The sequence below is a fragment of the Danio aesculapii genome, chromosome 17, assembly GCF_903798145.1.
Source record: "Danio aesculapii chromosome 17, fDanAes4.1, whole genome shotgun sequence".
In the NCBI taxonomy this organism is placed as follows: domain Eukaryota; kingdom Metazoa; phylum Chordata; class Actinopteri; order Cypriniformes; family Danionidae; genus Danio; species Danio aesculapii.
Genome location: NC_079451.1, coordinates 1,062,089 through 1,086,088, shown reverse-complemented (window position 1 = coordinate 1,086,088; position 24,000 = coordinate 1,062,089). Strand labels below are relative to the sequence as shown.

The 24,000-nt window shown below is 36.8% G+C and overlaps 1 protein-coding gene across 1 annotated transcript in view; it reads left to right on the top strand.

The window, feature by feature from the left end:
• The window catches only part of esrrb (estrogen-related receptor beta), an 85,836-nt gene that overhangs the window by 17,106 nt on the left and 44,730 nt on the right, over window positions 1-24,000 (top strand). Inside the window, exon 2 of the mRNA XM_056477660.1 lies at window positions 13,369-13,790. Within this exon, the coding sequence (XP_056333635.1) occupies window positions 13,369-13,790 (422 nt within the window). The remainder of the gene's footprint in view (window positions 1-13,368; window positions 13,791-24,000) is intronic.

Genomic DNA, 24,000 nt, shown 5'->3' with positions numbered 1-24,000 from the left:
TATAATGTCTAATGGAAATACAGAGAATCATTCATTCAATCATTTTCCTTCGGCTTAGTCTCTTATTTATCAGGTATGTATCACGTTTTACGCAGCAGATGCAGATTAATTACTATTGTTGTAGTGTTACTATAGCAACTGTAGAATCACCACTGCATATTAATTTCTATAGTTGGTGTTACCATGGCAATTGTAGAATCATCACAACAGATCAGTTACTATAGTTGGTGTTCCCATAGCAACTGTAGAAACATCCCAACAGATCAATTACTATAGTTGCCGTGTTACCATAGCAACTGTAGAATCATCCCAACAGATTAATTACTATAGTTGTTGTGTTACTATGACAACTGTAGAATCACCACAGCATATTAAGCACTACAGTTGGTGTTACTATAGCAACTGTAGAATCACCGTAACAGATTAATTACTATAGTTGTTGTGTTACCATAGCAACTGTAGAATCACCGTAACAGATTGATTACTATAGTTGTTACCATAGCAACTGTAGAATCACCACAGCATATTAATTACTGTAGTTGGTGTTACCACAGCAACTGTGGAATTATCACAACAGATTAATTACTATAGTTGTTGTGTTACCATAGCAACCGTAGAATCACCACAACAGATTAATTCAAGCCTTTTTATTAACTAAATTCTTTTGTCTTTGTCATGATGGCAGTATATAATATTGTACTATTGTATAATATTGTAATACTGTATAGTGTTGTTTAAAGATTTAAAGGCTTAACTAGGTTAATTACCTTACCCAGACAAGTTAAGTTAATTAGGCGTTGGTTGTTCTGTAGCCAATCAGAAAAAATAAACATTTATTAGGGGGCCAATAATTTTGACCTTATCTCTTGTCTTAGGCTAAAAGTTAAACAAATAATAGTTTGCTTTTATTCCAGTCAATTAAAAAAGACATTCTCTTGAAGACATATATAATATGCAATACTGTAAAACACACACACACACAGCTTTGTTATTAGAAAAATAATTGAGATATTTTAAATGGAGGGCTAATAGTTTTGCTTTACACCTGTATTTCACACACATTACTGTAACACTGATGCACATTCAGTGGCTTTATGTTTTAGGTTTGCTATGGCATAAGAGCAGGTTTAGTTCACAGCAGACTGTATTAAAAATAAGTGCGATATCTTCATTCAGAGATAAATGTACCAACACGACTGAAGAGCACATACGCACGTCTGTGTCTTACATTAGGAACATATTTGATTTGGCAGCTAATTATTTAGCAGAAAAATGTGGATTATGCATTATTTCTAGTGTAAAGTGGGAAAAAAAGGGGAACGATTTTAAAAAAACCTTCCCAAGTGAGCTCCACGCGAGGAATGAACTACTTTTTCACATGATGAACTGTTCAATTCAAGAGGGAGCTTCAGCGCTGGGCTCACACACTTTTACATGTTAACTCTTTCCATGCTGCATGTCTCAGAACCTCATTTACTGTACATTCGTCACTGAACGTTATTATATATTGCTCATTATATGGCTGAAAAGAGAATGCACTGAGATTATTCATTATTCAGATAGACACTCTAGAAAGCACACTCCAGTCAGGATTTATTAAACGCACACACACATAGTCAAACATTAAGGATAAAAAGGCATGAACATAGTGATTATACAAAAATACTATGGTGGTTTATAGTAAATAATGTAGTGTTTTTGAACCATACTATAGTAAAGTGTAGTATACTGTATGTATTACAGTATATACCACTCTTTGTTATCAAATGCTGCCGCATACTGTAGTATTAACTATAGTGAAGTGATAAACTGTAATAAATACTGTAGCCTATAATAACCTAATAAATGCACTATAGCTGTAGAAATCTACAGTATTGGGTCATTTGTTTTTATTACTGTGCTAGTTGTGTTACCATAGCAACTGTAGCATCACCACAACAGATTAATTTCTATAGCTGTTGTGTTACCAATGCAACAGTTGTATCACCGCAACAGATCAATTACTATAGTTGGTGTGTTACCATGGCAACTGCAGAATCATAACAGCAGATTAATTAATGCTGTAATTGCTGTTACCATAGCAACTGTAGAATCACCACAACAGATGAATTACAATAGTTGTTGTGTTACCATAGCAACTGTAGAATTACCGAAACATAAATTATTGCTATAGTTGTTGTTACCATAGCGACTATAGAAACACTGCAGCAAATTAATGATGAAAGTGGTTGTTTTACCATGGCAACTGTAGAATCACGACAACAGATTAATTACTTTAGTTGTTGTGTTACCATAGAAACTGTAGAATCACTGAAACATATAAATTATTGCTATAGTTCTTGTTACCATAGCAATTGTAGAATCACTGAAGCAAATTAATTACTATAGCTGTTGTGTTACCATGGCAATTGTAGTATCACCACACCAGATTAATTACTATAGTTGTTCTGTTACCATAGCAACAGTTGAATCACCGAAACAAATGATTGCTATAGTTGTTGTGTTACCATAGCGACTGTAGAATAACCACAACAGATTAATTACTATAGTTGTTGAGTTACCATAGCAACTGTAGAATCACGGAAACATATAAATTATTGCTAGTTGTTGTGTTACCATAGCAACTGTAGAATAACATAACAGATTAATTACTCTAGTTGTTGTGTTACCATAGCATTGTTTGGCTGATTTATTTATTTTTTCTTTTTCAAATTTTAATAGATTCAGGAAATTTTCATGGTATTTCCTTTAATATTTGTTCTTCTGGAGAAAGTCTTATTTGTTTTATTTCGGCTAGAATAAAAGCAGTTTTTAATTGTTTTGAAGACATTTTATGGTCAATATTATTAGCCTCCTTAAGCAATATTAGTTTTGGTTTGTCTCCAGAATAAACCACTGTTATACAATGACTTGCCTAATTACCCTAACTTTACCCTAATTACCCTAGTTAAGCCTTTAAATGCCACTTTAAGCTGAATACTAGTGTCTTGAAGAATATCTAGTCTAATATTATGTGCTGTCATCATGACAAAGAGAAAAGAAATCAGTTATTAGAGATGAGTTATTAAAACTATTATGATCAGAAATGTGTTGAAAAAAATCAGGACAGAAATATATATATATATATGTATGTATGTATATACATTCTAGCCCAAATATATATATAAAGCAATGTAGTAAAGTGTTGTGTCTGCTAGTTAGTGATTGCCCACTGCTGTGTTTGCATCAGTTTGTCGTTAGTCACTTTTGTTCTGTCATCACGCAGTCGTGTGTGAGTATGAGCTGACCTGAATCACTGTGTGCTTTCATCCTGCAGTGTGCACTAGTTAGAGCCCTCGTGAGTGTGTTTCTCCTCCCCCACATCCTGAGCACCGGAAGGAGGGATCGATAGATGCGATCTGTTTCTGGCTGCAGCGGGACGTTGCGTGCTAAAGCTTGCCATTGCCAGGCAGATGAACTGAACGAACACTATTCACAAGATTGGTATTACGCGTTTAATAGCATCTTAAATCCTTGAAAGTTTTTAAGTATCAGGGCTGGACGATATTGAACAAATTATATTGTATAAAGAAAATATTTATTATAATTACAGTTGAAGTCAAAATTATTAAACACCCTGAATTATGAGCCCCTCTGTTTATTTTTTTTTCCCCAATTTCTGTTTAACAGAGATTTAGACAGTTTCTGAACACATTTGTTTTAATAACTCATCTCTAATAACTGATTTATTTTCTCTTCACCATGATGACAGCACATAATATTAGACTAGATATTCTTTAAGACACTAGTATTCAGCTTAAAGTCACATTTAAAGGCTTCACTAGGGTAATTAGGGTAAAGTTAGGGTAATTAGGCAAGTCATTGTATAACAGTGGTTTATTCTGGAGACAATCCAAAACTAATCTTGCTGAAGGGGGCTAATAATATTGACCTTAAAATGGGTTTAAAAAAAATTAAAACTGCTTTTAATTCAGCCGAAATAAAACAAATAAGACTTTCATAAGAAGAAAAAATATTATCAGACATACTGTGAAAATTTCCTGAGTCTGTTCAACATCATTTGGGAAATATTTAAAAAAGAAAAGAAATGTCAAAGGGCGTTTAATAATTCTGATTTCAACTGTATATAATAATAACAATAATAATGACATATTAACAATATCCTTAATAATATAATACTAATAATATAATGTACTAATACTACTACTACTAATAATAATATTAACAATAATAATGATATAATAATAATAATAATAATGACAATATAATAATTATTATATTATATTAATAATGATAGGAAGAAGAATTCTATTTCCCCCAACTTATGTTTCACATTTTTATTAATTATTTAATGTATTTATTTATTTATTTTATATTGTTTTATTTTTTTTATGTTTTTAAGTTCTGAATGTTTTTACAACTTTTTTTATGGTTTTGTTTTACTTTATTTTATATTTGAATATTCCAGTGTTACTTAATGCTTCGTCACTTTCATTGGTCACCTTGATCAATTTATGCTGTTATAAATTAAAATACAAGGAAAGTGAAATAACATTATGGGTAAGGACGTTTCAGCAAATCATGAAAAATCATGAACTGAATACATTTGATTTTAAAACATTGCTACACGCTCAACTACACATTTCTGTAGTAATTTCATTTTGCATTTGGATTCATTTTGAACACTTTAAAAATGATTCGTCATGATTTAAAATAAGGTTTTTAATGAATTCAAATTAATATATTCTATAACATGTCCATATAACATATAACATATAATATATCCTAACATGAACTGTCATGAAAACATGAATTGTACAGCATTTATGAATCATAGTTCAGCTTTTACTAATTCATTATTCAAAATCAAAATGGTGAGTTAACATGAACCAACAATGCATGACTTCTTTCATTCATTCATTTTCCTTCGGTCCCTTATTTATCAGGGGTCACTGTAAAAAATCACTGTAAAAAATGCAGGGTTTCACACAAGTTCTTCATGTTGTCCCAGCACAAATTGATTAAGTTAACTTAATCATTTTTACAAATGTAAGTGGATTGAACATAAAACAATTAAGTTGTCCCAAAAAATACGTTAAAGGTGCAGTATGTAGGGCAGATTCAAGTTGTGTTCTATATAAAAGCAACGGCATGCCATTGAAGGAATATTTCCCATATTAATAGGAGTTTTTGTCATAACCAACAGCTGAAATGTATATTTTAGAAACAGCCTCTATTTCTCACAGGTAAACAAAACTGACAATGATCAGCTCAGGTACAGCTCATGTGCTTTATTCAGTGTTTAATGCTAATAATGTGAGTTTGAATGCTGTTTTACATGATATTTATTGCCATGTACTGAAAGCAGCAGCAGATAGTTCACCTCAGATCTTCAGACTCAGTGCAAACCAACACATATCAGTGATTCAGCATCTACATTTACTAATGTTAAAGAGGTTTAATATGTATTAATTAGATTATAAACCTTACCATTTTGTCGGAGTGCAGTGTGTGCACTATTCTGTGCTTCATTTCAGAGGCTGCTACTGTCCGCTGGTCGCATTTCGGTCAAAGACCCACACTTTGAGAGCCTTCATGAATGAATGAATTAAATACGCTGTTTTTCCACCAAGGCAGCTTTGGGTAATGAAATATAATTAATTGGCTAAATTGACATTGGGCAGGTTAAAGAGACTAAAACAAAGACAGCCGTTCCGGCGCGTAACACATATTATCAAAGCAGAATATCTGACTTCAGCATTGTTTTCCAGATAAACATGAATGTTCACTGAGCATGTTTCTGAATATCTGCACACATATGATGGTGTTTTTATGCTTTAGAAGAGTCAAAAACTGACATACAGCAGCTTTAAGAATTGTGTTGTTTCAACTCATTTTAAATGAGTAGTTTGAACAAGCAGCAAGTCATTTTTTGAATGTACAGTGTAGGGCTTCAGGAGATCCAGTATTACTGTAAATGAACTCATTTGAACGCGTAAAATTAGAGTTTTGTGACATTTCAGTGCAGATGTTAAAAGCACGATGTGATCTGCGCTTGTTTTTTATTATTATTATTTATCCTCAGTCTCTCTGTCCATTTCTGATTGGCCGAGATCCACCTCCTGGAATCAGTCGATCATAAATCCTTGTCAGATTCCTCTGTGGCTTTTTAACAAAGTGCTGGTCTTCACCTTTCCCCTTCTCTCTGTTTATCTCCACACTAATGAATGAGCGCCTCTCGGCTGCGGGCCGCAGATTAAAACGGCTCCCGTGGTCCTGAACGAGCTCTGCTTTACACACACTCACACACACATGGCTCGTATTCCCTCAGCGGCTGTAAAAAAAACCTCCGCTTTTATGGCTACACATTTCCAAGTGTGTCGAAACCCCGGACGAACCCGACGATAATAAACAACACAGTCCAGACTCAAACAGAGAATAAAAGTGCACCTGCTTGCTTTCTTAGTGACGCTGTTTCACTTTTGCTATCGTTTTTAGTTGTTTTAATTTTTTTTTAAACTATTTTAAACCATTTAAGGTCAATATTATTAGCCCCCTTAAGCAATATTGTCTCCAAAATAAACCACTGTTATACAATGACTTGCCTAATTACCCTAACTTTACCCTAATTAACCTAGTTAAGCCTTTAAATGTCTCTTTAAGCTGAATACTAGTGTCTTGAAGAATATCTAGTCTAATATTATGTGCTGTCATCATGGCAAAGAGAAAAGAAATCAGTTATTAGAGATGAGAAATCCTGTACACTAAAAAAATGTATCATTGGATTTACTCTTTTATTTTAAGGTAAGAGGTTGCAAACAGTTCATGTAGGCTGAATTTAAACAAACTAATGAAGTTGAGCAATGTTTAACTTAATTTGTCTGTTTAAATTCAGCCTACATGAATTGTTTGCAACCACTTACCTTAAAATAAATGAGTAAATCCAATGAATCGTTTCTTTTTTCAGTGTGTTTGTGGTGTTTGTGCATGTGAAGTGCAGATGGAGGTGTGTGAGAGCATGTCTAGAGTTAATTGAGTTCATCCTCCGCTGCTGTTTCTTTATCAGCCAATCAGCCGCGGCCTCTGACCGATCTGATACTGACAGAGAGAGCGGCACGAACCCGCTGACTCTGACCACATGAAGGACTCGCTGCATTACCATACGCAGATTTCTGCTGCTTGTTTAAAACTACTTATTTAAAGTACACATCAATCAAAACTCAGCATATTGATGTTGTTAGCTCACATTGCTAGTTTTGTTCATCTGTGCATGTCATTAAGAACAAAACAATGGTTTGTCCTTGTAATCTTTAATTGAAATATTAAAATGCACTTCCTGTTTGTTTTCAGTATAATTCTCAGATTAGGACCGTCTGAGGTACTGGGCGTGGCTAACATACTTAACTACGCCCCTCCAGCTGTCAGTTTAGACAACAAACAAAAATGGTGAACAGGAGGAGTCTGTTAGGTTGTAATAGCTTGTGTTGTTGATAGTGTTGTTGGTGGTGTTGTTGATAGTGTTGATGGTGTTGTTGGTAGTTTTTATGGCATTGTTGATAGTGTTGGTGTTGTTGGTGGTGGTGTTGGTGGTGTTGATGGTGTTGTTGATAGTGTTGGTGGTGTCGTTGTTGATAGTGTTGATGATGTTATTGGTAGCGTTGATGGCATTGTTGGTGGTGTTGTTGATAGTGTTGTTGGTGGGGTTGTTGGTTGTATTGTTGGTAGTGTTGGTGGTGGTGTTGATAGTGATGTTGGTAGAGTTTTTGATAGTGTAGTTGGTAGGATTGTTGGTTGTGTTGATGGCATTGTTGATGGTGTTGTTGATAGTGTTGATGATAGTGTTGTTGGTAGTGTTGTTGGTAGTGTTGGTGGTGTTGTTGTTGATAGTGTGGATGGTGTTGTAGGTAGTTTTTATGGCATTGTTGATAGTGTTGGTGTTGTTGGTGGTGGTGTTGGTGGTGTTGATGGTGTTGTTGGTAGAGTTGTTGATTGTGTTGTTGGTGGTGTTGTTGATAATGTTGGTGGTGTCGTTGTTGGTAGTGTTGATGATGTTATTGGAAGTGTTGATGGCATTGTTGGTGGTGTTGTTGATAGTGTTGTTGGTGGGGTTGTTGATAGTGTTGATGATAGTGTTGTTGGTAGTGTTGTTGTTAGTGTTGGTGGTGTTGTTGTTGATAGTGTGGATGGTGTTGTTGGTAGTGTTGATGGCATTGTTGATAGTGTTGTTGACAGTGTTGGTAGTGTTGTTGATAGTGTTGGTGGTGGTGTTGTTGATGGTGTTGTTGGTAGTGTTGATGGCATTGTTGGTAGTGTTGTTTGTAGTGTTGGTGGAGGTGTTGTTGATTGTGTTGTTGATAGTGTTGTTGTTGGTAGTGTTGATGGCATTGTTGATAGTTTTGTTGCTAGTGTTGTTGATGGTGTTGATTGTGTTGGTAGTGTTGTTGATAGTGTTGTTGATGGTGTTGTTGGTAGTGTTGATGGCATTGTTGATAGTGCTGTTGATAGTGTTGATTGTGTTGGTGTGGTGTTGATAGTGTTGTTGATGGTGTTGATGGTATTGTTGATAGTGCTGTTTATAGTGTTGATTGTGTTGGTAGTGTTGTTGGTGTTGTTGATAGTGTTGATGGTATTGTTGGTAGTGTTGTTGGTAGGGTTGATAGTGCTGTTGGTAGTGTTGTTGATGGTGTTGAGTGTGTTGGTAGTGTTGTCGGTGGTGTTGATTAGTGTTGTTGTTGATAGTGTTGTTGGTGGTGTTGTTGATGGTGTTGTTGTTGATAGTGATGTTGGTGCTAGTGTTGATAGTGTTTATGGTGTTGTTTTGTTGTATTGTTGGTAGTGTTGTTGGTAGTGTTGTTGGTGGTGTTGTTTTGTTGTATTGTTGGTAGTGGTGTTGTTGGTTGTATTGTTGGTAGTGTTGTTGTTGGTAGTGTTGTTGGTTGTATTGTTGGTAGTGTTGTTGTTGTTGTTGTTGGTTGTATTGTTGGTGGTGTTGTTGGTGGTGGTGGTGGTGGTTGTATTGTTGGTAGTGTTGTTTGTGTTGTTGTTGGTTGTATTGTTGGTAGTGTAGTTGGTGGTGGGGTTGTTGGTTGTATTGTTGGTAGTTTTGTTGGTGGTGGTGTTGTTGGTTGTATTGTTGGTAGTGTTGTTGGTGGTGTTGTTGGTAGGGTTGTTCATAGTGTTGTTGGTAGTTTTGTTGTTGGTTGTGTTTGAGTTCTCCAGCATTCAGTGGTGTTGGTGTATTGACAGAGGATCTGCCATTCAGCTTTATAACAGTACTCTGTTAGGAATCATAGAGTTGCGAGTGAATCTGCCGGTTTCTGGAAAGATCTGCGAGCAGACTCGTGTCCAGCGCTGTGGCGGGAGAGCAATTATATTACAGCGGCTGAAATTCTGTTAGGATGAGCGGCTGAATCAGATTAGGCCCAAACTGAACATGATGCTGGGTGGGCAACACTCAGCGTGAATGTAAATGGCTTCACAGTGAACAAAAGCAGACGTGAGGAGGATCCGAGTCCAAGATCCCCATCACAACAACAACAAGAGCTTCATCAGACATGCAGATCCATCAAATATTCAATAATTCAATATATGGTGATAATGAACATGCACAATATTGATATCGTGGACACTTCAGAATACAGTAAATAATAATGATTCATTATTAAGCTTCAACAAATAATCACAAGAATATCTTCACAAGTCTACATTTGAATCAATCATCAGAATACAATCTTACACACAACTAAAACTTCATTAGCCGATATTTGATTGTTGATAAAAGTATAAGGTCTCTTTTTTCAGAAAACAAGCTTTAATAAATTCATAAATAATTCTTTAATAAATTTAATAAAAGTCATTTTTCTTCTACAGTAAATTTATCCTGATTTAAGAACACTTCAGGTTTCAAATTGTTAAATTAAATTAATACAAACACTCTAAATCAATTATTGCATCGTCTTTAATTAAGAAAATTGAACACACTGGAGTGTGGTTCACTTAGGAGTGAATCAGAACTCAAGAGATATTGGTTTAGATTGATCTAATAAAGTTTTGGTATTACTTTACAATGTTTACAAAGTTTAATATTAATTATCTGCGTAGTTACATAGTTAAGTGTAGGTAAATAGATCAAATAAATAAAAAGGGTAATTTTCAATAATTGAACCTATTGCATATATTTCAATTGTTATTTGCAGTTAATTTTAACATTTACTAATTTGTTGTTTGTATTAAAAAGTCTCTTTAAAAAATCTTTAAAAAAAGATTAATACATTTCGTAATAAATGCTTTTTTTCACTGTTAGTGGAATGTTAACTGCATTAAGCATTATGTCATATTAACAAATGGATTCTAATTGTGTAATATAGCAACTTTAAAAAAATTAAAAATAATAATAATACATTTTTTATTGAAGGGCCATTTTTATTTAGTTTTTTAACCCTATTTTATTTTATTTTATTTTATTTTATTTTATTTTATTTTATTTTATTTTATTTTATTTTATTTTATTTTATTTTATTTTATTTTATTTTATTTTATTTTATTTTATTTTATTGACCCAGAGGGCTGTTTTGTTTTGTTTTGTTTTGTTTTGTTTTGTTTTGTTTTGTTTTGTTTTGTTTTGTTTTGTTTTGTTTTGTTTTGTTTTGTTTTGTTTTGTTTTGTTTTGTTTTGTTGACCCAAAGGGTTATTTTATTTTATTTTATTGATTCAGTTTAATACAATTTTACTTTACTATTTTATTTTATTTTTTATTTTATTTTATTTTTAACTCAAAAGACCAACACTGTATACAGAATTCTAATACAATTATTTTAAATATATTTAGATTTTTTTTCTCCAGTAACATTCCCTAGTAAGTAATTTACATGTTAAATGTGCTGAAGTATTAAGTGTGTCTAAATCTGCCCAGAATCCTTCATGTTCAGATGTCATATTTAGTGAAACATGAATTGACTGAGTTATTTCTTTGCATGTGATTGTCCTTGTACCTGCCGGACAGATCACATGTTTAATATATGAACACAGAGCCATTCAGACTTTTATGCAATTATGCTAAGTGTCTCCTCTGACGTGACCTTTGACTTGGGGTTAAGCGCCCCTCAACTTTCAAATGGAATTGCCCTGAACTGCTCTTTTCCTAATGTATGGCTCTTCATAAGTCAAGGGAATGTGCATTAATTACATTTTATTTTGTTAAATTAATATATTTTATACATATTGTATTTTATTTATATAATAATAATCATACAAAATATAAAATAATATTTCTAATCTCATCAATTTTTCATTTAATTTAATCTGATTAAATTTGTATTTTATTTCATACACATTATATTGTAATTTATTGATATATAATAATAATAATAATAATAATAATAATAATTAATAATAATAATAATAATAATAATAATATCAGCTATTGTTACTGGTTTGCCAAATTATCTGCATTTTTCTAATCACATCAGTGTTCAGTGCACAATATGATCCGCTGTTTCCACAAGGTCAGTGTTTTAAGAAGGAGCTGTTTTTTTTATTTATTTATTATTTATTTTGTGGGTTAACCTCGCCGCCTGCACCTGCCGCAGTGCTGAATATACATGACATGACGAGATTTCATCTGACACGCTGACCTCATCTCCATGAGCACAGAAAATCAGCTTGACCTCTGACCCCTGGCCTTGAACCCGCGTCACCTGCGAATGCTATTAAATCAGTCCCAGAAACGGCCGTCTGAAGGAAGTCACTGCTCACTTACTTTTATTTCACTACACTGATTTTATTACAGTACACAGGGTGTCCGCAGGGTCTTAAGAGGCACCTATTACTGTTGAAATCAGAATTATAAACCCCCCTCAATATTTTGTTCCCCAATTTCTGTTTAACGGAGAGAAGATTTCTCAACACATTTCAAATCCTAATAGATTTAATATCTAATGTCTAATCACTGATTTATTTTCTCTTTGCCATGATGACAGCACATAATATTAGACTAGATATTCTTCAAGACACTAGTATTCAGCTTAAAGTGACATTTAAAGGCTTCACTAGGGTAATTAGGGTAAAGTTAGGGTAATTAGGCAAGTCATTGTATAACAGTGGTTTGTTCTGGAGACAATCCAAAACTAATATAGCTGAAGGAGGTGATTATGTGCGTTTTAGTTCACTTGCATTTACATTGAATGAACTTTTATGTGATCCGTTCTCTGTATGTTGGGGTGACCTGTGCCTCAACCCCATACAAACTGATAGGTGTGAACTGAACGACCCTTTTACGATAGATGTGACCCTTTCACAATTTCAATGGGTATAAACAAAGCAACAGCTGAAACATTTGATAAAGAGGGTCCTGCTGAGCTTAGTAAACACAGAAAGTTTCTTGCAAGTATAAAGTACTGTCTCACAGATAGCATTTTGAGTTAAATTACTTGAAGGCCGATGAGTTAAGGCTGATTTATACTTCTGTGTCAAGCGCACACGTATGCTCTGGTGCAGCCTATGCGTGGTTGCATAGCCCTCGCTGTGGCCGTCTAAATGGAAATATCTTATTTTAGGAAATATTGTGAAAAAATCCTTGCTCTATTTAACCTTCATTTTCCATCGGCTTAGTCTCTTTATTCATCAGGGGTCGCCACAGTGTAATGAACCGCCAACCTATCCAGCATATGTTTTACACAGCGGATGTCTTTTCAGCTGCAACCCAGTACTGGGAAACACCCATACACACACAAACACTATGGCAAATTTAGTTAATCAATTCCACTATAGCGCATGTGTTTGGACTCCGGAGGAAACCCATGTCAAAATGGGGAGACGATGCAAACTCCACACAGAAACACCAACTGACCCAGCTAGGACTCGAACCAGTGACCTTCTTGATGTGAGGCTACAGTGCAACACCACTGAGCCAAGGAGAAAGTAAAATAGATTTTGGAAAATATGCCCGCTCAGCAGTGCTTAATTTGTGAATTGCGAGGTCCAGGAACAGATCGGGGTTACGGATCCGGCATGTTACACGAGGATATAGAGGTGTCGCGCACAAAAGTGGAAAGAGGGGGAGGGGGTTGTCGTAGACAAAAGTAAAGAGTGGGGGGGGGTGGAAGTGTGGTTTGGGGTGGTGGGGAATGCGGGCCGTTGTATGGCGGAGGGGTGTCGCGGATGAAAGTGAAGAGAGTTGGTAGGTCGCGAAAGAAAGACAAAGTAAACAGGGACGTTCGGGGAGGAGGGCGGTTGAGGAGGGGGATCAGTAAAATGAGGTGCCGGATCCGGAATCGGCATGTTCCGGCACAAAATTAACCCCTGCCACTCAGGTCTCTAATGTAATGTCCCCACATTTCCCAATTACTTATACTAACCTGTGTTTTTCAGGCTGTTGAACAGAATGGCTGCTGAGGAGCGGCACATGACATCCAGCTGTGGCTCCTACATAAAGACTGAGCCGTCCAGCCCGTCCTCTCTGGTGGACTCGGCCAGTCACCCCAGCCCCGGCGCGCACTCGGACGCCAGTGGCGGATACGCCAGCGCCATCAACAGCCACTCCACGGGCCTGGACTCTCCGCCCATGTTCACGGCGGGTGGCGCTCTGGGCCCCGGGGCCAGCTCCTGCCGCAAGCGCTTCGAGGACTGCTCCTCCACATTACTGGACGACCCTACGGCCATCAAGTGCGAATACATGCTCAACTCCATTCCTAAACGCCTGTGCCTGGTGTGCGGAGACATCGCCTCGGGATACCACTACGGCGTAGCCTCCTGTGAGGCCTGCAAAGCCTTCTTCAAGAGAACGATACAAGGTACTGCATCCAGATCAGCGCTCTATAAACAAACCACAACACAAAATCAAGCAGAATACAGGCTGAAATGTTAATGCAGTTTAAAGTACATATTAGGGTTGTCTCGATACTGGAACTCGGTACCAATCGGTACTGAAATGGCAAAAGTGTCCATTTCCCTCGAACACTTGAGCGCTGTTGAGCAAGTTCCTGATTTGCCATTGTGTTCACGTGCTCAACAGAAATGACTGTGATTGGCCGTGAAGGTCATCAGTTCACCGAACTCAACTTTGTTTACTGCGTGTAACCACAGATACAGGGTCACTGGAGCGTTTCAGAGTCACGTCGATCAGCTGGTTTGTCTATCAGCTGACATACGAGCGATCCGCTGATGAATCGCGGCTTTAAAACGCTCCAGTGTCCCTCTATCTTTTGACTGTACCAAAAACTCACCATGCTAAGTTGAATGAACAAATTCTGAAATTATAAGTTATTTTCAACACACATAATCATGTTGAAAAACTTAAAGGGCGTAATAATCATTTACAGCTTCAAAGCACCTTGACAGAGACAGTGTTTTATAAAATATCAGCAAAAATCTTCACTCCTCTTTCCACATAAAGCTAACTAAATGTGCGCTTGTTGAGAATCAGAAACAGTGAAGTGTGTGTCTGGTTGTCAATATGAAGCCAGTGTGTATGTGTGTGTGTGTGGACAGATGATGCTGATGTTTGTTGCGGCGCCAGCAGTGACGTCACAGTAATCTATCCATCTGACGGCCGATGAGAGGTTTACGGTTACAGACATATGATAAGATGAGCACACTGACCAGAAGAATAGAGGATCAAAACTCTTTACATCACAGCACTGAATAACTGCATTCATAACACACTGTGGAAAATGCTTTTGTCTAGCTTCTAGTCTGAATATCTAAAAATTCTTAAATCAAGAAGCATTTTCTTAAATCAAGCAAAAAAATAGTGTTGTTTTCAGACATATTGAGTCAAAATTAAGTGAGTTTTTCCTTAAAACAAGCGAAAGCATCTGTTAGGTTGGTATTCAGTGAGCATATCTGTAATGTATTGAGCTCCTAGGCTATTTAGTGATTTATAGAGCAGTAATAATACTTTAAACTCTATTCTGAATGTGACTGGGAGCCAGTGTAAAGACCTGAGGACAGGTGTGATGTGCTCTGATTTCCTGCTTCTGGTCAGAATCCTGGCCGCAGCGTTCTGGATGAGCTGCAACTGTCTGACTGTCTTTTAGGGAAGGCCAGTGAGGAGGCCGTTACAGTAATCCACCCTACTGCTGATAAAAGCATCAACAAGTTTCTCTGAGTCCTCACTGGAGACATAGCATCTAATTCCTGCAATGTTTTTGAGATGATAATATGCTGATCTACTCACTGCTTAAACATGGCTACTGAAACTCAGATCTGACTCCAGAGTCACACCAAGATTCTTGACCTTATTTCTTTGTTGTTTTGATCCTTAGAGCCTAGGTACACAAGCATCTTCGCTTATTTGATTATCTCCAGATCTTACCATAGTAAATCCTCATTGCACTGTAGTGCATTATACTGTATATATCCGAACCACAGTACTTTGATCATAAAACTACACATTTACATATCATCTTACTAAGACATATTGGAGATATAGATTAACAGCGGATAATTATAGCATTGAATGTAAGCGCTCCGCCATACTGTTAGAAATATCTCATCGATTTACATTACAAGATCAAAACTGCATTCGACTTTTCCACCACATATAATCAGCATCAGGAACAAATGTGCTCAGTTACAGTCTTTGAGTAAAAAATGAGCTCATTTTGTCCTCCATATTCTCATATCTACTGGATGTGAACCTTAAAATCAGGGTGTTATTCAATATGATTTCATTTTGGTTTAAAATTAATGTATTAGATGTTCAGTTAAAAAAAATATCCTCCAAAATGTTTATAATTGTTCAAATATTTCCCAAGTGCTGTTTAACAGAGACTTTTACACACATTTTTAACCTAATATTTGTATTACTAATTTAAGATAGCTAAATTCTTTTGTCTTTGCAATGATTACAGTACATAATATTTTCAACCCAGGCTCATTGCGGATACGTACCCAGGTCTACATTTCTGGGGACAGCGAAATATATAACCGGAGGTACATCTGCTCGCAGTTTTTGTGTTTGCAAATTCACCAGAGGGCGCTGTGTGTGCTTTTTGATGACCTCAAATTCCTCTCGCACGTCCACTTCTTGCGTAAATCCACCAGAGGGCGCAATATACACTTCAGCTGACCAGGCCAGCTTGCTGTCGACTGAATGACTGGCCGACTGACCCAGCCAGCCACCCCCGTCCCTAAACCCAACTGATAGTGTTTTCAAAAGCAGTCTAGAAAAAGAAGCAGTAGCGGGCGCGTGATTTCACCACATTTTCAGCCTGTTGTTTATTTATTTATTAGTTTTTCTTCACCAGATTCGAACCCCATCCTCACGGTCAACTTCGTCCCAAGTCTATTGGCATACGTGACAAGCTACTGGGCAAACTGGTAACACCAGAAAAACTGTCCATATGGAGGTAAGCGGTCAGCTGCTAGCGCTAAAAAAAAGAAGCCGTCAGCAGCGTCATAACACCCCTTAGCATACGTATCGAGCCGGCGTTGAATGTTTTACTAGCTATTTTTCAAGCGTAAAGTGCAATTCATTTATTCATTTTCTTTTCGGCTTAGTCCCTTTATTAATCTGGGGTCGCCACTGCGGAATGAACCGCCAACTTATCCAGCACATGTTTTAAGCAGCGAATGCCCTTTCAGCTGCAACCCATCTCTGGGAACCATCCATACACAGTCATTCACACTCATACACTACGGACAATTTAGCCTACCCAATTCACCTGTACCGCATGTCTTTGGACTCTGAGGGACGCAATGCGGGGAGAACATGCAAACTCCACACTGAAACGCCAACTGACCCAGCCGAGGCTGGAACCAGCGACATTCTTATTGTGAGGCAGCAGTCTCAGGAGAGAACCCCAGACTTCCCTCTCCCCAGACACTTCCTCCAGCTCCTCCAGGGGGATCCCAAGGCATTCCCAGGCCAGCCGAGAGACATAGTCCCTCCAGCGTGTCCTGGGTCTTCCCCGAGGCCTCCTTCCGGTGGACATACCTGGAACACCTCCCTAGGAAGGCATCCAGGAGGCATCCGTAACAGATGCCCAAGCCACCTCAGCTGAGTTGTCTCGATGTGAAGGAGCAGCGGCTCTACTCCGAGCTCCTCACGGTTGACAGAGCTCCACACCCTATCTATAAGGGTGCGCCCTGCCACCCTGCAAAGGTAAATCATTTCGGCCGCTTGTATCCGAGATCTTGTCCTTTCAGTCATGACCCAAATCTCATGACCATAGGTGAGAGTAGGAATGTAGATTGACTGGTAAATCGAGAGCTTTGCCTTTCGGCTCAGCTCCTTCTTTACCACAACGGACCGATACATCGACTGCTTTACTGCTGCCGCTGCACTGATCTGCCTGTCAATCTCACGCTCCATCCTTCCCTCACTCATGAACAAAACCCTAAGATACTTGAACTCCTCCACCTGGGGTAAGGACTTAAGGGTGAGGAAAGTTTATACCCAGGTACTTTTAGCATTAGAAAATACACTTTTCACTGTAGTCAAAAACGGTTGTTGTCCATTGAGGGAACACTGCTGAAATACTGCACACTGATGAGGGAAAACATGCACATTCACAGAGTTTATGAGGAATATGAGCTTGTTTCTTTGTGCTAAATAGATTTGAGGGATGAAATTAAACGTATCTGCTTTTATATTAGAGGTTTAGTGAAGGCGGCTCAGTTTTGACTCGAAGGACAACCAAAAATACACCGAATTCTATGACAAACACGAGAGTTAAAATTAAAAAACAAAAATTTGCCATAAAAGAAAAATCAATAATTGTGACCCATGCAATAAATTTTATGCTGTTATCAAAAATACACTCATGCCATATACAGTAGAACAGATTTTGTGCTCCAGGGTTGCATATTTTGACTTTAAAAGCAAAATGAAGAGGAGGAGAGGAACACGAAGCAAGAATAAAGCAAGAATAAAGAGTGGTCCGCCTGCTCCTCTGCTCTGTGTTGTCTCCGGCTGAGCTCTTCCTCTGAGCGCGGCCTGTAATGGAGCTAATCTACAGCCGTTTGTCCGAGCCACAGGAGTTTTGTCAATAACAATCAGCGTTCAGCAGGAGTAATTAAGGCCGAGGCTTTTCATTAGGCCAAGGGGAGGGGCTTGTCTCCGGGGACGACCGCTGCAATTAGAAACGCAGGCACGCGTCGCCGGGTAATTTCAGCCGCGGCCGGGAAGCAGGAGAACAAACCCAGGACTTTCTTTAGATTCAGGAGGGATTGGGTTTTGTCTGGTGCTGGAGCCCACAGACTAATGGCATAATAAGCAGACGCACGCCGAGATCTGGAGGATTTTAGGAAGAAAGGAAAAAGGAGGGCAGGTTGAGATAATGAGAGGAGGAAGAAAAGGGCAGAGCTTTTGACAAAAGGCTGGAAAAGAGGCAGAAGAGATGCGGATTTGACTTGATTAAGTAGGTAAATAACAGGGATGATGTTCAACGTTTCCATTTGTGAAACTGATGTCTGTAAACTAAAGCTTTAAAGGGCTAGTTCACACAAAAATGAGAACGTACTCTTTATTTATTAGAACTCAAGTGGTTCAAAACCTTTCTTCTGTTGAACACAAAAGTATTTATTGTGAGAGATTATGAAAAACTGCAGCCATTGACATCCATAATAAAAACACCAGGGATGCACCGAAATGAAAAACAAAAAACCTGAAAACTAAAATTCCAAAAAAAAGTTTGTCAAATTAAAATTTTTTTTGTCATAAAACAAAAGTTCTGGATGCACATGGGTGAAAACGGAAATGAAAATTCTGCATCGAAACAAAAACTTCTGGATGCACTTGCCCAGAGAACGAAAGTAAAAGTAAAATTGGCCTAAACCAAAAATTCTGGATGAATTTGGCCAAAAACTGAAGTGAAACTTCTGAGTCAAAACCCAAATATTCTGGATGGACATGGCTAAAATATCACATTTAAATTCTGGGTCAAAACGGACAGTTCTTGATGGACTTGGCCAAAGAACGAAATGAAAATTCTGGGTCAAAAAAACTACAATTCTGGATGAACTTGGCAGAAAACCGAGATGACAATCCTGGGTCAACACCGAAAATTCTGGATGCACTTGGGCAAAAACCAAAATGAAAATTGTGGGTCAAAACCAAAAATTGTGGATGGACTTGGCCAAAGACTGAAATGAAAACTCTGGGTCAAATAAGTAAAATTCAGGATGCACTTGGCTGAAAACCATAATGATATTTGTTGGTGGAAACTGAAAATTCCCTATGCACTTGGCAAAAAACTGAAACCCAAAAGTTCTGGACGCACTTGGCTGAAAAACGAAATGAAAATTCTGGGCCAAAGCTGAAAATTCTGTATGCACTTGGCCAAAAACTGAAATGAAAATTCTGGGTCGAAACCAAAGAATTCTACATACACTTGAGCAAAAACTGAAACCCCAAAGTTCTGGACACATTTGGCTGAAAAACTAAATAAAAATTATGGGTCGAAACCAAAAACTCTGGATGCACTTGGGCCAAAAACTGGAATAAAAATTATGGGTCGAAACCCAAACACTCTGGATGCACTTGGCCAAAAACTGGAATAAAAATTCTGGGTCGAAACCCAAACACTCTGGATGCACTTGGCCAAAAACTGGAATAAAAATTACGGGTCGAAACCCAAACACTCTGGATGCACTTGGCCAAAAACTGGAATAAAAATTCTGGGTCGAAACCCAAACACTCTGGATGCACTTGGCCAAAAACTGGAATAAAAAATTCTGGGTCGAAACCAAAAAAATTTGGATGCACTTGGGCCAAAAACTGGAATAAAAAATTCTGGGTCGAAACCCAAACACTCTGGACGAACTTGGTCAAAAACTGAAATGAAAATTATCGGTTGAAACCCAAAAACTCTGGATGCACTTGGCCAAAAACTGGAATAAAAAATCTGGGTCGAAACCAATAAATTCTGGATGCACTTGGGCAAAAAAAACGAGATATAAATTGTGGCATATATTAATAGTTTCTTTGTGTGTTAATAACTGCTTTATCAGCTCAACTTCATCCAGTTTTGTGACCTATAATCTAAAGCGAGGACTTACTAATGTCAGGTAATGTAGGAACAAATAAAGAACGATGTGCTGATGCTTAATAAATGACTGATAGTGTGCAGTTATTATAAGGAGTTAAATTAGTTTGATTAAATCAAGTGTGCATGTTAAATTGAACGAAACCTACAAGGCGGCAGAATGACGTTTTACAGTCTGGATGATGGTGATGTTTGATGGTCATGGGTTGATGAGTGTGTGTGACCCTGCGGTCCTCAAAAACACACACAGCGCTGTACGAACGCTCCGTCTGCTTCTCTTATGAACTAATGCGCTCTGACAGAAAGCCTGTAAAAGTCAGCTTAGATTTTGATGAGGAAGACCTTTCATTTTACCGTAATTTACTTACTTGACCCGAGTCTCTCCCCAAAACCCTGGCCTGGCAGCGCTCCTGAAAAACCATCAAAGGAATTAAAGCAGAAAAACAACAACTTTATTTGTCTTCTCCAATCCAGAGACGTTTTATTATTTTAAAAATGTAACTTTTATATGACTTCAGAGGGATTTATTCTGAACGGCACTCTGAAATGGACGATTGCACACTCATCTTACATGTTGCATCATCTCCAATGCCGACCCTTTATATGATGCTAAATATTTACTATATTTTTGCGTTTCAGGTAGCTCAGTGGTTAGCACGGTCGCCTCACAGCAAGAATGTCACTGGTTCAAGTCCCGGCTGGGTCAGTTGGCATATCTGTGTGGAGTTTGCATGTTCTCCCCGTGTTGGCGTTGGTTTCCTCTGGGTGCTCCGGTTTCCCCCACAGTCCAAACACATGCGCTATAGGGGAATTGATGAACTAAACTGGCCGTAGTCTATGAGTGTGTGTATGGGTGTTTCCCAGTACTTGGTTGTAGCTGGAAAGGCATCCGCTGTGTTAAACATATACTGTAATAGTTGGCGGTTCATTCCACTGTAGCGACCCCTGAAATAGAGACAGATCGATTAAGTTAAGTTAACGTTTTTACAAATTTAAGTAGATTGAGCAAAAAATAACTGTTGTCCCCAAAAATACTTAAAGAATTGTGTTGTTTTAGCAAAAGCCATGTGTTGTACACCTAGGTTAGGGCAGCACAATTAAATAAAACAATAAATAATAACAGCTGAAGTACTATATTAAAAAGGCGTCGATTATATTAAGTAAATATAACACAAAATATGTCCGAGATTTCGGCATCTTTCCATTCACAGTAATTCACACAAACCACAAATGAACTTCAGAAAGCCATCAATATTAGAATAAAAATATAAAGGTGTGCTTTAAAAACTCAGTAAATATTATTATTGACTGGAAAAGTCTCTTTTTTTACAGTTTTTGTTACAGTAAAAGTAATATTTATTATGCCGTTTAATATTTTAATAATAATAATAATATAATTATGATCATTTTAATTATAATTAATAATGGCCTCCCCCTAGAAATAATGGCCCAAAAATAAATTTTAGATCAAACCTTTTAAAACTTATGTTTTTAATAAATATTCATAAGTCATAAATATTAGAATAAAAATATAAAGGTGCACTTGAGCATTATTATTGGCTGGAGAAGTCTCCCTTATATATATCAGTTTTACAGTTTTCATTACACTAAAAGTAATATTTCTTATTTTTTCATTTATTATTTAAATAATAATAATAAATTAATTAATGAATACAAATAAATAAAAAGGTTTTTAAGGCATTATTATTAATTAATAATTATTAATTAATTAATATTACTACTACTAATAAATGTTTAATAAAATATTATTATTGGCTGATAAAGTCTCTCATTTTAACAGTTTGTATTGCAGTAAAAGTAATATTTCCTATGCCATTTAATATTTTAATAAATATAATAACAATAAGAAGAATTATTATAATTATTATTCATTTATTCATTTTCTTTTCGGCTTAGTCCCTTTATTAATCCGAGGTCGCCACAGTGGAATGAACCATTCTTATGAACCAACTTATCCAGCACATATTTTGCGCAGCGTATGCCCTTCCAGCTGGAACCCATGTCTGGGAAACATCCACACACACTCATTTACACTCATACACTACGGGCAATTTAGCCTACCTAATTCACCTGTACCGCATGTGTTTGGATGGTGGGGGGCACCCAGAAGAAACCCACACGAACGCAGGGAGAACATGCAAACTTCACACAGAAATGCCAACTGCCCCAGCAGAGGCTCGAACCAGTGACCTTCGTGCTGTGAGGTGACACTGCGCCACTGTGTTGCCTATTATTATTATTATTATTTTAAATAACAGTTATTATGATTATTAGTATTATTATTATTTTCCTTTATTTCCTTATTTAAAATCTTAATTAATGCCCCCAAAACGAATTATATATTTACTTTTATTAATTTATTCATTTTAAATCAATTAAATATTGCAATTACGCTAATAATGTTAAGAAATTACACTTTAAATAAAATGTATTATCATTTTTACGTGAACAATCCATAACAACAATTATTTTTGTGATAGAATCGATAACCGTGATATTTTTAGTCACTTTAATCGTGATCTGCAATTTTTATACCTTTACATCTCTAAACTAAACTGAATGTATAGAACATATTAAAACAGTATTGAAATATAAACTACTATAATAACCTTGGTGTGAAGCAGACTGCGGATTCACTTACCCACACTGCAACTCAACACACACATCCTGCTGTAATGATCCCGCTGGGAGAATCCCAGAATAGGAGGATTCAGACTTTCACTGCCTGTGTTGCTCAGACTTTTGGTCTTGTCTCTAGTCCAAATATCTAAAAACTCTTAAATCAAGAAACATTTTCAAGACAAGTGAAAAATATTGTCTTGTTTTCTGAAATCACAATTAAGAGTCAAAATTAAGTGCGTTTTCCATTAATACAAGCTAAATAATCTGCCGATGGGGTCAGCTAAATTTATTAAGTTCCGTATTGATTATAAAACATTGCTTCTTACCTATGAAGCTTTAAATAGTCTAGCTTTATCTAACTAAACTTCTGTCTCGCTACAATTCACTCTTTAAGATCTCAACTCAGGGCTTGTGGTAGTAACTAGAATAGCAAAGTCCACTAAAGGAGGTCGAGCTTTCTCATTTATGGCTCCTAAACTCTGGAATAGCCTTCCTGATAACATCAGAGGCTCAGACACACTCTCAGTTCAAATCTAGATTAAAGACTATTTTCTTTGACTTTTGTCATTGAGGAAAAACTCACTTGATTTTGACTCAGTTCTGGAAACACAATACTTATTTACTTGTCTAGAAAAGGCTTCTTGATTTCAGAGTTTTAAGAAACTTTAAGAAAAATAAGAAGAGTAAATGTTAATTACATGACGACTTTAGCGTCTTTCATTGAGATGCAAGATGTAATCATATTGGTCATGCACATCCATCGAGTGCTTGGTCACATAGAAAATTACACTGGCAAAAAAATGCTAAGTACTTTTTGTATTGTTTCTAGTCCAAATATCCAAAACTTCTAAAATCAAGCATTTTCTAGACAAGTAAAAAATATGGTCTTGTTTTCAGAAATGATATGTGAAAATCAAGAGAGTTTTTCTTTTAAACAAGCTAAATAATCTGCCGATGGGGTAAACAACGTAGTCATATTTAACTTAAAGTTCTGCATTGATTAAAAAAATATATTGCTTCTTACCTAAAAAACTTCAAATAGTCGAGCTCCTGTTTATCTAACTAACCTTCTGTCTCACTATAATCCAACTCGCTCTTTAAGATCTCAAAACTCAGGGCTTCTGGTAGTACCCAGAATAGCAAAGTCCACTAAAAGAGGTTGAGCTTTTTCATTTATGGCTCCTAAACTCTAGAATAGCCTTCCTGCATGTTTGAGGCTCACTCTCTCAGTTTAAAACTAGATTCAAGACTATTTTCTTGGACTATTGATGTTTTGACAAGATTATTTAACATTTTTCAGATTATTTTGCTTCTTTTAAGAAAAAAAACTCACTTAGACTCCTTAAACAAGACAAGCGAAACAAGCAAA